General features: G+C 39.5%; 1 protein-coding gene across 1 annotated transcript; it reads left to right on the top strand.

The window, feature by feature from the left end:
- Nucleotides 1-926: 926 nt before the first annotated feature.
- Nucleotides 927-8,315, top strand: LOC132870359 (ectonucleotide pyrophosphatase/phosphodiesterase family member 7-like). Its single transcript, XM_060903997.1, has 7 exons — nt 927-1,045; nt 2,663-2,790; nt 4,370-4,515; nt 5,346-5,978; nt 6,196-6,430; nt 7,523-7,643; nt 8,261-8,315. Exons 1-7 carry the CDS (start codon nt 927-929, stop codon nt 8,313-8,315), a joined length of 1,437 nt encoding a protein of 478 aa, XP_060759980.1.
- The last annotated feature ends 7,188 nt before the right edge of the window (nt 8,316-15,503 follow it).

Raw genomic sequence — 15,503 nt, 5'->3', positions numbered from 1 at the left:
AAATCAATGCAAAAATGCTTCTCTGAGCAGAGAATCAAGCTGCTGCCCTGGCGATCTCAGCCCCCTGAGCTCAACCCCACTTCGGAACATGCTGTTCTGGGAAAAAAAATGAACACCCACCCTGAAGTTTATTCTTTTCCATAAAAATAGTGTTTAATTCCTTACATCATCCTTTTACTCCTAATACTTATAAACAAGCTAGTTCTACAGTTCATCTCTGAAGATCATTAATAAAGATGATGTTAAATCAGGGGGCGGCACAGTGGTGTAGTGGTTAGCGCTGTTGCCTCACAGCAAGAAGGTCTGGGTTCGAGCCCCGTGGCCAGCGAGGGCCTTTCTGTGTGGAGTTTGCATGTTCTCCCTGTGTCCGCGTGGGTTTCCTCCGGGTGCTCCGGTTTCCCCCACAGTCCAAAGACATGCAGGTTAGGTTAACTGGTGACTCTAAATTGACCGTAGGTGTGAATGTGAGTGTGAATGGTTGTCTGTGTCTATGTGTCAGCCCTGTGATGACCTGGCGACTTGTCCAGGGTGTACCCCGCCTTTCGCCCATAGTCAGCTGGGATAGGCTACAGCTTGCCTGCGACCCTGTAGAACAGGATAAAGCAGCTAGAGATGATGAGATGAGATGAGATGTTAAATCAGAAGGCCGACAGTTAATCAGAACTATGTGAAACTGCTGAATCAACAGCTTTGCAATCAAGTCGATACTTGATTAGTTAGTTCAGATAAGAGCAAACTTTGATCATCAAGCTGAATGAAAAAAGAAAACAACAGTAAGAATGATTTAGCAGACCTGACAAAGGGAGAGACAGAGAGACGGTGATCAGGACTTCATGAAGAAAAATCTGTAGCACAAAAGTCAAGATCATCCCTGAGCGGGACGCAGAGCTGATCTGTGTGGAAGAGACGAGTGAACGGAGACAGTCATGTGGAGCGTGTGTGTGGGTCTGTGTGTGCTTGCATGCTCTTTGCAGGCCGTGCCTGTTAGCGAAAATAACTGTTTAGGTCGCAACAAGGTGCTGCTGGTCTCCTTTGATGGATTCAGGTGAGACTGTTAGTGTTTCATTATTCCATAATAATAATAATAATACATTTTCCAATTTTCTTTCCACAGATATTTAAAAAATATATATTTATTAATTTATTTATTACTTGCAAAATTGTATTCATTTTATGAAATGAGCAGATATACAGTAAAAATATTTTTTATATTACAGGTTATGTAATAAATCTGAAATAAAAACCACAGTTCTGAAATAAGAACTGGAGTCCATGCAATTAATTTTATAAATTAAAAGGCTTGTCAGTTGCCAATGGATGAAGACAAGAAGACACTATTCACTTTATATTTTGTTTGAAAGTAATAATACATAATAATCAGAATGTGAAAAATGTTTTGGTCCCATCTCCTATAAACAGAACACACACACGCACACACAAATATTATAAGGATTTATAATACACACAAAAATTGCCAGATTTCAGAAAATGTTCCTGCTTGACCATGTCAGATTTGCTTCATAGTTCCACAAATTAATGTCATTAGTTCTAATAAACAGCGTGCAAAATTTCAGCCTTACATCTTTCTTCATTTTTGAGATACAGGGGCATGAATAAGGGGCATGGCTCAAATTTAACCATTAAAATGAGTGTTATAGAAAAAGTCTGAAGTTCCATAAGCTATAGCTTTTGTACTGTTTAAGCTACATTCATGAAATTTTTAGAATTTGTTCTCGAGTACAAGAGATCTTTAAATACTACAATTGAAGATCCACAATTCCATATTTACCACTTTATCTAGTTTTGAAATCTGAAAACGATTAAAAAATATATCGTTTGTGCTTTGGAGGAATTTTGGCCCTGTGTATCTCCACATTTAAACACATCAGCACTTTAAAATTCTGGTATTTATTTCTCACCTTGTAGTACTGTTTTGATCACGAAGTCTTTGTCGAAAAGAACTCAAACTTTGAGTTACGAGCCATTGAAAATAAAATTTAAAAAATTCATTTTGCGTCTATGCTTAGTTACCAAAACAGTCCTACAAGATGAGAAATAAATACCATAATTTGAAAGCTCTGATATGTTTAAATGTGGAGATATACAGAGCCAAAAATCCTCCAAAGCACTTTTTTTTTTTACAGATTTCTACACTACATAAAGTCATAAATATGGAATTGTGGATTTTTAGTCACAGTATTTAAAGATATTTTGTGCCTATGAACAAGTCCTGAAAATTTCATGCATCAAACTTAAATGGTTCAAAAGTTATGGTTTATGGAACTGCAGTGTTTTTTTTTTTCTACAGCACTCATTTTTTATGGTAAAATTTGAGTCACGCCCCCTTATTCATGCTCCTATATCTCAAAAAATAACAAAGCTGTACAGCTGAAATTTTGCATACTGTTTATTGGGACTAATGACATTAATGTTTGGAAATATGAAGCAAATCTGATAATGGTCAGGCAGGAGGTCTTCAGTGATATCACATGGATTGACACATTCACTTTCTGCACCTGTTGTTTATCCACTATACACAAAGAGTGCACATTATTTTAGATCTTAGTTAAATAAGTCGATAAAAAGGTTGTTGTTCTTGTTCTTCTTCTTATTATTATTATTATTATTATTACTTCAATGTTAAAAACTCCCATGGTTTCAGGTGGGATTATGACAAGGACGTGGACACGCCTCACCTGGACCAAATGGCTGTCGATGGAGTGAAAGCCCCTTACGTAACCCCGGCCTTCTTTACCATGACCAGTCCTACCCACTTCACAATACTTACAGGTACCAGTAATGACACACACAACTTTCAATGACCTCATTAAAAATTATTTCTTGCTCTTTGTGTCCCAGACATGACTTCCTGCTTATCTAATCCATACACATGCAACTTCTGTGCTTTCATCTTATCAAGACATGTCCTTCATCAAAACACCATTATTGTGGCCACTTTATCAGGCGACACCTCACACACTTCAGATTTGCACCTGAAGCTGCTGCTGTCATCATATACACAGTCCTGTTGTTTATTCTATGACTCTTTCACAATCTGCTCAGACTGAACACACTCAGTACTGTTTGTCATTACTCTTCCACATCTGGTGTCATACAAAAGAGGACGGGTTCCCTTTTGAGTCAAGGTTTCTTCCTGATGTCATCTCAGAGTTTGTTCTTGCAACTGTTGCCTTTGGCTCATTGAGTAGGGATCTAAACCTCCACCCGGATCTCTGTAAGGTTTTCTTGAAGACCATGACAGTGTCTGCTGCATTGTTGAGAATAATCCACCATGTAAATAATACACTCTCACCAGCCACTTTAATAGGAACTTCTTGTTGATTCTAAGATCCCTGTTCTTGGCTGCAGGAGTGGAACCCAAGGTGCTCTTCTGCTGTTGCATGCTGAGATGCTTTTCTGTTCACTACAGTTGTGAAGAATGATTATATGAGTTACTGTATCCTTCCTGGCAAAAAAGCTTGAACCATGAATCTGTCCATTTTCCTCTGACCTCTCTTGTCAACAAGGGGTTTGTTTCCACCCACAGAACTGTCACTCACTCACTGGATGTTTTTTTTTTTTGTTTATCGCACCATTCTGTGTAAACTCTAGAGACTGTTGTGTGTGAAAACCCCAGGAGATCAGCAGTTTCTGAAATACTCAAACCAGTCCATCTGGCTCAAACCAACAACTATGCTACAGTGAAAGAAAGTCACACTTGAGATCACAATTTTTTCCCATTCTGATGTTTGAACATTGTGAACATTAACTGAAGCTCTTGATTTGTATCTGCGTGATTTTATGCATCAAGGGATCAGCTGATTAGAGAGCTGCATCAATCAGCAGTAAAGTGGCTGGTGAGAGTATTTCCACTAATAAACAGGCTAGAGAGTTGCACATAGCACCAGATGTTGCAAGTACAAAGAAGATACTTATTATAATTGCCACAAAGGGTATACACCACTTTTGAATTTGTGCAAAGTGTTTAATAATACCAAGTCGATTATAAATTTTAACTTCTGGCTTGTTCAAGTCTGGATTCTGATTGGCCAGAAGATGTTGATTCATTTCAGCAGCTCTGACAGTAAGTGTAATGTGACAGTGTCATGAAATGTAAAGAAAGCACCCTTTAATCCAAGACTGGATTGTCTTCATGGGAAAGCCATGGCCTAATGGTTAGAGAAGCAGCTTTGGGACCAAAAGGTTGCCAGCTCAATTCCCTGGACCAGCAGGAATGGCTGAAGTGCCCTTGAACAAGGCATCTCACCCCCAACTGTCCCCCAGGCTGCTCTGGGTATGTTGTACGTCACTCTGGATAAGAGTGTCTACTAAATGCCATTAACATAATGTAATGTAATTTTGTCTGCAGGTAAATATCTCGAGAATCACGGCGTGATACACAACATGTGGTTCAACACCAAGACATCAGAGAAGAAGCCATACTACCAAACGCAGTTTGTGAATGAGTGGTGGGATAACGGCAGCTTACCCATCTGGATCACTGCTCAAAGACAAGTATGAAAAAAAAAACACACAAAACCTAGATCTTATTGTACAATATTTTACCCTTTAAACATGTATGCCAACTTTGTAATCCCTCAATCAGACAAAAAATGCTGAGTGTTAAAACCTCTTTCTGGTCCTGAAGCTGACTTTGGAATCATTTGATGGACCTTTGGTGGACTATCATACACAAACATTTGAATTAGTTATATTATATTGCATTATATCATAGAGATAAGAAATATCTTATCTGTTTGGAGAATGGGAACATGGCACACAATAAAATATGTCTTGTGATAAGCTCATGCCAGTTATCACAAGATATAACCTTAGCCTTTAGCATTAGACACAGTATAATTGGGGAAGCCATGGCCTAATGGTTAGAGAAGCAGCTTTGGGCCCAAAAGGTCACTGGTTTGATTCCCTGGACCAGCAGGAATGGCTGAAGTGCCCTTGAGCAAGGCACCTAACCCCCAACTGTTCTCCAGGCTGCTGTGGGTACCACTCTGGATACGAGTGTTTGCAAAATGCCATTAACAATTATTAATAATCTAGTGCCAAAGGTGGATAAATAGTTTCTTTTATTAGTTACCCACAAGGCAAGTGGAAGTTCCAGTGTGTATCCCAGCCCCATATTTTGGCACAGGAAAACACTCACCTGAGCCCAGGATTGAACCAATGACACTGAATTTGTGAAGACGCAACCCACTGCACCAGAATGCAGCAAGATTACTCCACATATCCAGTCACTTAATATTAGACAATTCAATGACCTGGGTGATTTACATTCACATTTAGTGCTGCAATAACCAAATGCTGTTTTCTTTTTTTCAAAAACTCAGGGTCTCCGAGCTGGCTCACTTCACTTCCCCGGCACGGCTTCAACCTATGATGGTGAGAAAGCAGTGGTGTCTGAAGTGGAGCCTCGCTTCTATAACTACAGCAATGAGACAGCATGGCACCAGAACATCGACAAGGTTATGAAAGTCTGGTTTGGAGAAAAAAAACTGGATTTTGTGGCCTTGTATTTTGGTGAGCCGGACAGCACAGGCCACAAATATGGTCCAGACTCTGATCAGCGCAGGGAGATGGTGAGACAGGTGGACCGAACAGTGGGTTACCTGAGAGCTTCGGTTGAGCGCAACAACCTTGCCCAGTGCCTCAATATCATCATAACCGCCGACCATGGCATGACCACGGTGTTACGTGGTGGCACGGTGAATGAGATTGTACTCTCCAAGATCCCGGGATTCTCTTTCCAAGATCTAGACTTCCATCTGGTGGACTACGGGCCATCTGGTTTGCTCCTCCCTAAAGCAGGAAGGCTGGAAAAAGTATACAATGCCCTGAAGGGTGCTCATCCACACCTCCATGTCTACAAGAAAGAGGAAATGCCCCCCAGGCTGCACTTTGCCCAAAATGACCGCATATTGCCCATCATCTTATGGGCCAACTTGGGATACGTCATTAATGGAGTGAGTAACTTGAGCATTTAAAAATATGGATTAAATACCACTGAAAATTTAATGCTATTGAATTCTGTATTCTGATTGGGTATAAGATGTAGATTAAGGTTCTAACTGCAGCTTTGACAAGAGTGTGGCTGCAAATCACTGAGATAAGGTTAAATTTATTGAACATGCCATGACAAATATTTCAAAAAGGATCTTCTTGTGAAACTTCCATTTACAGTACTTCCCAGTGCAGTTCAACAAAGGAGAGCATGGCTTTGACAATAGCGAATTGGACATGAAGCCATTGTTCCGTGCAGTAGGACCTGCCTTCCGGAAGAATCTTATGGTGGAGCCATTTGAGACAGTGCACATATACTCACTGATGTGTCACCTGCTGGGCATCACACCTGAACCCAATGACGGAAACCTGGATGCTACGCGTGCCATGCTGCGCTCTTCTGTGCAACCACAGGGTTAGCTAAAGTACCTCAATTCTGATGTAAACACTTATCATGGTTTCACTTATAAAGAGGTAATAGTAATAGTAATTTTTAGATATTACCCATCCCTAGTGGGAATGAGGAGCAAAGCCAGGGCTCAACATTAACGGTAGTCCGACTGTCCGGGACAACCAAGTGTTTGGTCCGAACAAGTCAAATCTGCATCCGCCTGTCCGATGGAACAAGCTGAATATTTGTTGAAAATCATAATTTTTATAGTAATTATTCAACGGTTACATCAGTAAAGTTTCAACAAAACTAGTTCAGTGATCCAGCCATGTTATTGTTTAGGAAATTCCGGGGAAGCCAAGTATAGCAGGTAAAAATAAAATGTGTAAAAATAACCATGCCATAATATCTAATTATAGGTTATTAGACTTTAAATTCATTGAAATCGGAGAAATGGTGATCAAATCAAAAAGTCAAAGTCCCTCCCGTGTCAGGACCTGGTGTTCCCAGGCAGTCTCCCATCCCAGTACTAACCAGACCCTTAAAGTGCATTGGGCAGTGCCAATCTCCACTTCCCTTGGCCTCTTGCCTATACAGCTAGGGTTATAGTGGGGGGCTAGTCCTCTGGTAACTGCGAGAGTTTGACTCCCTACTCACATCTGTATTACAGCATGCCTTGCCAGATGGCAGTAGGTACCATTTTTATGATGGTCTTTGGTATGACCCGACCACGAGTAGAACTCACAATCTCCCAGTCAAGAGGCAGACACACTAACCACTAGGCCAGCTTGCAGTCGGTGATCAAATACCTCAATAAAATAAATATGAACATATAACCTTCAGTAATGTCCTCGATTTAATTTAAAATAAAATTCAGAATTTTCTTCTTTAGTTCACACTTCTTTCATCAAATTGTTTGTCTATTTACACATTTACTTTTTGATGCAATCCTCTATATTCCAAAAATCCAAGTGTCCATCAGTGACTCTTTAGCATTCCTGGGATTTAAACTCACAAACTTCTGATCACAGATTATAAATGGCACTTTAATGAAAAATGTAAAAAAAATTTAATATTTCACACCACCGTTTGTCATTCTTTGTGCATGTGCTGCAGAAAAAGCCTCCGTTACGTCCAAGGCATTCACCGGCCTCGGGGCTGTGATGAGTTTGCTCGTGATCATGTTTGCTGTCATGGGGACCTACAGCATCTTTCAGCACAGGAGGAAAAAACAGAGGTATGGGGATAAAAAAATAAACTGAGAAAATAAGACAAAATTAAATAAAGCAATCTGTATGATCCATTTATGCAGGCTTAATGATTAAAATATGTTCAAAAAATAATGCATGAAAATCATTTGAATTTAACATTTAATTTTCACTCCCTATCATCCGGAGATCGCGCGTTCAAATCCCAATGATGCCATAACCATCCGTGGCCTGTGCTGTCAGGGAGCCAGGCGTGGCATACTCTGTCACCCCTGTCAATCACAGTGACATGAGCCAATCACGGGTACCTGTGAGCTCATGCATACAGAAGTGGGCAGATAGTGCTTTCCTCAGAGTGTGTTACGCCACCACTAATGATGCATAAGCTGAAGTTTTAAAAATTGCAGTCGGTTGATGTCACATGACTCGGAGGAAGCATGTGATGACCTTCGCCTTCCCTGGTTGGCCACTGTTGTGTGATAAGAGAGACCTAAATTAGGTTGGGGGGAGGAACACATTTAATTACCCAAAATGAATTCATTATGTTTCAGTAATGAATGGATTTAAATCAGTAATTAAAATTATTTGACTCAATGTACAGTATTTACCATTTAATATATTTGTTGCTTTTTTCCCTTTTCTTTAGGGCTGGAAGTTGTGACAAATCTGAAGGCGATGACATGAAACAAACATCATTTTAGCCTGGTCTTGCATTCGTACCTTTTTGCCCAGTCCATAAGTATAAACCAAGAAGCAAGCAAGCAAACAAACAAACAACAACAAAATAAATAAATAGTTTCCTCTATTTATTTTCCTCAGAATGATGCAATTTAATTAATTGTGTGTATAAGTTAAATAATAATTATTAAAAAACAAAGCTCCTTTATCTGCCAAGACAATTTTAAAATGTTCATACACACACTAGAAAAACTAACTAGTAATCCAGTATCGTTAGCATAACGTTAGCACACAGAGCCAAACAGCCATATTAAAAGTTAGCTTTAAAAACGTATTTTCAACCAAAATTAAATATGCTAAATATAATCTGCTAAATATGCAGACGATACACACCGTATATGAATACTGATGCCAATATATTATATACTTGTGAAGTTTTTACAGAAGGCTAAATAAAACATTGTTTCCTGGTTATATGCTTTGTGTGTGTGTGTGTGTGTGTGCGGGGGGTTGGACCAGTTGAATCTTCTGGATAAACATAAAATAAAAGTAAGATTGAAAAATTTTTTAAGGGTTTATATATTGTTCAGGAAAAAATAAATACATTAGGTAAGAGATGTAGACAAAACAGTGATTCTTTAACAAGTACCTGTATACCGTAAAACCATTTCCCCGATCATCTGGAGCTCATGAGCTCAAATCCTGATGATGATCACAGCCCAGCCATTCATGACCAGAAGCTAAAAGAGATGAATTTGTCAGTCAGGGCATGTCATGATATCATTTAATTGAGGTTCAACACATAAACAGGAAGTAATCAAATCACCTAAATGTGTGAATTTGAAGGTTGACTGTGAGATGATGATGTGTTGTCCTTATACGGCTGCATGTAACTCTTCCCCTTAATCAAGAATAAAGGTAAAGTGTTTCATTCTGAGCAATCTGACTCTGTCCTGTTTTGTAGTACAACCCCGATTCCAAAAAAGTTGGGACAAAGTACAAATTGTAAATCAAAACAGAATGCAATGATGTGGAAGTTTCAAAATTCCATATTTTATTCAGAATAGAACATAGATGACATATCAAATGTTTAAACTGAGAAAATGTATCATTTAAAGAGAAAAATTAGGTGATTTTAAATTTCATGACAACAACACATCTCAAAAAAGTTGGGACAAGGCCATGTTTCCCACTGTGAGACATCCCCTTTTCTCTTTACAACAGTCTGTAAACGTCTGGGGACTGAGGAGACAAGTTGCTCAAGTTTAGGGATAGGAATGTTAACCCATTCTTGTCTAATGTAGGATTCTAGTTGCTCAACTGTCTTAGGTCTTTTTTGTCGTATCTTCCATTTTATGATGCGCCAAATGTTTTCAATGGGTGAAAGATCTGGACTGCAGGCTGGCCAGTTCAGTACCCGGACCCTTCTTCTACGCAGCCATGATGCTGTAATTGATGCAGTATGTAGCTTGGCATTGTCATGTTGGAAAATGCAAGGTCTTCCCTGAAAGAGACGTCGTCTGGATGGGAGCATATTTTGCTCTAGAACCTGGATATACCTTTCAGCATTGATGGTGTCTTTCCAGATGTGTAAGCTGCCCATGTCACACACACTAATGCAACCCCATACCATCAGAGATGCAGGCTTCTGAACTGAGCGCTGATAACAACTTGGGTCGTCCTTCTCCTCTTTAGTCCGAATGACACGGCGTCCCTGATTTCCATAAAGAACTTCAAATTTTGATTCGTCTGACCACAGAGCAGTTTTCCACTTTACCACAGTCCATTTTAAATGAGCCTTGGCCCAGAGAAGACGTCTGCACTTCTGTTTAGATATGTCTGTAGATCCTGTTTAGATATGGCTTCTTCTTTGAACTATAGAGTTTTAGCTGGCAACGGCGGATGGCACGGTGAATTGTGTTCACAGATAATGTTCTCTGGAAATATTCCTGAGCCCATTTTGTGATTTCCAATAGAGAAGCATGCCTGTATGTGATGCAGTGCCGTCTAAGGGCCCGAAGATCACGGGCACCCAGTATGGTTTTCCAGCCTTGACCCTTACACACAGAGATTCTTCCAGATTCTCTGAATCTTTTGATGATATTATGCACTGTAGATGATGATATGTTCAAACTCTTTGCAATTTTACACTGTCGAACTCCTTTATGATATTGCTCCACTATTTGTCGGCGCAGAATTAGGGGGATTGGTGATCCTCTTCCCATCTTTATTTCTGAGAGCCGCTGCCACTCCAAGATGCTCTTTTTATACCCAGTCATGTTAATGACCTATTGCCAATTGACCTAATGAGTTGCAGTTTGGTCCTCCAGCTGTTCCTTTTTTGTACCTTTAACTTTTCCAGCCTCTTATTGCCCCTGTCCCAACTTTTTTGAGATGTGTTGCTGTCATGAAATTTTTAAATGAGCCAATATTTGGCATGAAATTTCAAAATGTCTCACTTTCGACATTTGATATGTTGTTTATGTTCTATTATGAATACAATATCAGTTTTTGAGATTTGTAAATTATTGCATTCCATTTTTATTTACAATTTGTACTTTGTCCCAACTTTTTTGGAATCCGGGTTGTACATTTCCATGACACTTTCCCAATCACTGAGAGATTAGCAGCTTTTTGATGTCTGTAAGCTCATGTATGTAGGAGAGGGCAAATAGTGATTTCGTCTCGGTTTGATATGCTGCCCTATGAAGCAGCACGAGTAGCAGTTCGAAAGGACGCCGCTGGCTCATGATACACGTCCCAGTTGGAGATGTTTTCCATGTGGATACCCAGATGAGCTACTGATGTAGGACCCTTATAGGCAAACAGGGTGGCACCCATAACCAGGTAGTTGCATGAGTCCTACCTGGGTGTGTTGTACTGGTTACTTTACCTTAGAGTACCTGGTTTAACTGAGAAAACAATACACAGAATAAAGGATCCATAATAGAGATAATGTTTGTATTTAAAAATTAACAGCACAAAATCAATATCAATGATAGAATTAACAATAAAAGTACAACAGAATAGAATTACATGTTTAGTGACTGATTTACACTACCGTTCAAAAGTTTGGGGTCACTTTGAAATGTCCTTATTTTTGAAAGAAAAGCACTGTTCTTTTCAATGAAGATCACTTTAAACTAATCAGAAATACACTCTATACATTGCTAATGTGGTAAATGACTATTCTAGCTGCAAATGTCTGGTTTTTGGTGCAATATCTCCATAGGTGTATAGAGGCCCATTTCCAGCAACTCTCACTCCAGTGTTCTAATGGTACAATGTGTTTGCTCATTGCCTCAGAAGGCTAATGGATGATTAGAAAACCCTTGTACAATCATGTTAGCACAGCTGAAAACAGTTGAGCTCTTTAGAGAAGCTATAAAACTGACCTTCCTTTGAGCAGATTGAGTTTCTGGAGCATCACATTTGTGGGGTCGATTAAATGCTCAAAATGGCCAGAAAAATGTCTTGACTATATTTTCTATTCATTTTACAACTTATGGTGGTAAATAAAAGTGTGACTTTTCATGGAAAACACAAAATTGTCTGGGTGACCCCAAACTTTTGAACGGTAGTGTAATATTGGAATGTTCTTATGCATTTGTGTGTTTTTATTCAAAATATCTATACTACTAAAGGAAGGCTGGCTGGCTGTCTCTCTTTCTGTTCACCTGTGCAAATTGACACAGCTGGACGCATATACTCCATACTTTGCATGTGGATTGGTGACACCTCACAGGGGCCCAGGACATTTTCGATTTTCCGAAACATGGGATTAGTGCTAATCAAACACACTATTCATTTCCCATAGGGTACATGCTCATGCTAACACATTGTGCGCAGCATCAGAGGGGAATCCCCTCCCCCACTCGCCTGAAAGTTTCAAGTGTATGGGACCTCGCAATCGGCGCTCCTATCCGGAGACTTCCGCTATAGCTGAGTCTACGTCACTGAGGAGACGCGGGGAGCAATTTAGCCCCTGTGAAGAACACCATTCAGAGGAACTCAGATTCACAGGCAATAACTACTAGTAAATATGAAATAAGGTTAATAATGAGTTGCACAATAAGAAGCAACAGAAAAACTCAATACTTAGCACAGAGGATTCTGGGACAGCTGAGCCGGCCCCTTTAATGATTAATATAATTGGTCATTGGGATACACCGAGTTAGCACCCCTTAGTGGAGTGTAATGAAACTTCTGACCATCCTTTTTTGCTTTTATTCTTGTGTATGTCATTCAGTCTGGAGCTCAGAGGTGACCTCTCCCTTCATTATCTTCATTCCAGCAGATGCATAGGTTTCTGTTAGGCCCTGCTCAGACTACAGCTCACGATGGGTTTAATTTGCGAATACGTGGCAATGAAAAATGGGTAGCATCGCCACCAATCATGCAATGTACGGCGAATGTTCTCTGAGTTTGGCGAGATGTTTTTGGGCATGACTCCACCTCATGAGTGGCCAAAAATGTTGAGAAAAATTTCAATGCATGCACTGAAATTTTGTGGTGATGATGAGTTTGGGAATACTTCCTGAAGCTTGGGGAAGCATCACCACCAAATGCCTCATTTTATCGATAACCCATCGCAAAGCATCACAATGGAATTGTAGTGTGACCGTAGCCTTAGGAAAAGAGAACATCCATAAATATGGGAAAATCTTCCTACCACATTCTTTGTACTTGGTCTAGATTATAGATTAGCTGGCTTCAGTGGCATAATTACTAACAAGACTCAAATGTCATTATTTTTATCAGGACAAAATGTCGAATTAAGGAATAAACAAATTGAAACAAACTTTACTGTCTTGTAAACAGCACATCAGGCTTTCCACATAGTTAAAGACCAGCTATGTGAGGACTGGTATTTTTTTGTTGTTGTTGTTGCTCCCCCTACAGCTGCAGAGCCTAATTCACTTTTACAACACTGTCGTAAATACAAACAGCACTTTGACACCCCCCACCCCCAGCTGTACACATCCATTTGTTGACGAGCTAAAGCATACCTGCAAAGACAACATCAGAAGCCAAACACTGTGCAAAATACCCCAGAATCCAGAGCTGGTTTTGGCCTGATATTTCAAACTATGAACCATAAATATGATGAAATCCATGTTGGGTACTCTCTGATCATCGCATGGTTAAAAAAAAATCTAAGGATATGCTCCAAATATGATCCAGAATCTTGCAAGAATTTCAAATGTTATCTCCGGATTCTTGGGGTTTTGGTGCCATGAAAGAACCATGTCGACTGACAAGGTAGGCTAATATTACAGGCTGGATTCCCAGAGTTCTGTAACAATTTTATCAGATGTAATGTGTGCAAATGGACAAACAACATCTAAATTCACCAAATTAACCTTACAAGACTTGGATGCCCCAACACAAAATGATGCAAATTTAGGTGAGAAGGTAGCTGACAAAGCGAGACAGCAACTGACACAAGATCATCGATGTCCAAGTGTTATCTAGCAAGGTTTCTAAAATCATCTCGAGATGTAGCTAGCGGCTAAGCCTCTACTGAAATGACCCAACTTGGCTTATGATCAAAAGCTATCTAGTCAGTGATTTTGCTAACTAGGCATGTAACAATTCACTCAACTCATGATTCGATTCAAATCACAATACTGGTTTCACCATTAAATTTTACCATGATTTTTTTAAATTAAATAAAGCAAATTTTACAACCAAAATGATATGCAATATTTATTTTCCTTTTCTTTATCAACTGAAAAATTCTGAGCCTCTTCTTAATAACCATTATGAACATTTGCAAAGGCTGTAGTCAAGATTAAACATCAAACATAAAACAACTACCTGCTTGTCTTCTCTTTTCTTTAGCTTTCGGCAGTATGTAAAAGATTTTAGCACTGATTTCTTTCTTAAATGCATTGGTCACAGCATTAGCACTGTGTTACTTCCGCATAGGTTGAAGTCACGTGGATTCCCACTAATTTACATTATTGCCCTCTGCTGTCTAAACAATGCAATTTCAGCTAGGATCTTACAACTAAGATTACGCAGCCTGATAATAATAACGATTTATTTTTTAAATTTCATCGATTAAAATTTTCAGAAATTTGTATCGCAATTTATCATTGCACAATATATCATACAGACAAACATCAAGCAAGTGCAACAACACAATACACAGCAAGGCAGCTAACGTAATATTACTTACTAGTCCAACAGAAAGAAGCCCAGCTCGGTGTCTGTCTTGCAGCCTTTTATCTCGAGTAGCCCCCGCCAAACAGTAAAAGCCAGTCCAAGATTTACTCTTGTCCAGTCTTTTGTTCTGCTACTATCTTGTTTTCTCATCCTGGGTTCCTCAAACAGTGTCTTCTCTGGTCTCTTCACCTCTGCCATGATGTCTGTATTGAGAAAACTGACCTAGCTGTTTGAAGACCCATAATGTGCTTTCAGACCTGAGGAACTTTTTCATAGTTCTTAGATCTGTTGGAGGAAGTTCTTCCTTTTTGTGTGTCCACACTGCAGAAACTGAGAACAATCGTAACTCTTAGAATGGTGTTTTGAGGGCCTTTTTTATCTCCTACTTCAGAGTAGGTTCTCTCCCAAAACAAGAAAACCATGAGTGATGTTAAGCATATGGTGATTGGTCCAGATGTAAGTTAGTTGATTTGTCAAAAGAGCCAATGCAGCACCGGCAACCACCATTTTTAAAAATCTATGTAAAATGTTAGCCATGTCAACAACAGCTCTTAACATCAGCATTAAAATTGGAAAAACAAACAAACATGGACAAATGGACCACCAGAGAAGTGTAGAAAAGCCCTTGGAGGTATGCAGTTCTTGGAGGAGTTCTCCAGTGGGTAGTTCCTCTCATAAGTCCCCAGAACTGTTTTTTTTTTCCAAAAGCACCTATAGTTGTTGATGTGTGATATGGTGCTGTAAAGTGTTATGCAGTTCTCACAGTGCTGTAAAGTGTTACACCGTTCATGCAAGAGGTCTTCAAGATGCTCCACCAGAGGTGCATGGTGCTAGAACTTGCAAACTGTTCACAGAATCAGGATGCAAGATGAGTTATTCTCTCTTTTACAAGTCAATGTACCATCAAAATGATTTTGAAACTGATATTTTAAGGTAAAGTTCGCAAGGTCATCAGCTCATCCAGCATCAAAGCATCAAGGTGAGGTGAGAAGCGGCATTTTGTGAAGTACAGTATGTCGGTGCAAGTTCTTGATCAAATT

Source organism: Neoarius graeffei, chromosome 22 (assembly GCF_027579695.1).
Source record: "Neoarius graeffei isolate fNeoGra1 chromosome 22, fNeoGra1.pri, whole genome shotgun sequence".
Taxonomy (NCBI): domain Eukaryota; kingdom Metazoa; phylum Chordata; class Actinopteri; order Siluriformes; family Ariidae; genus Neoarius; species Neoarius graeffei.
The sequence above is the reverse complement of the archived record's forward strand: the minus strand, read 5'-3'. Positions and strand labels throughout refer to the sequence as shown.

Coding starts and splice junctions, on each gene's coding strand:
- LOC132870359 (XM_060903997.1), top strand. CDS start 927: ATGTGGAGCGTGTGTGTGGGTCTGTGTGTGCTTGCATGCTCTTTGCAG. Junction 4,516..5,345: donor GGATCACTGCTCAAAGACAA/GTATGAAAAAAA, acceptor TCAAAAACTCAG/GGTCTCCGAGCTGGCTCACT. Junction 6,431..7,522: donor CTCTTCTGTGCAACCACAGG/GTTAGCTAAAGT, acceptor CATGTGCTGCAG/AAAAAGCCTCCGTTACGTCC.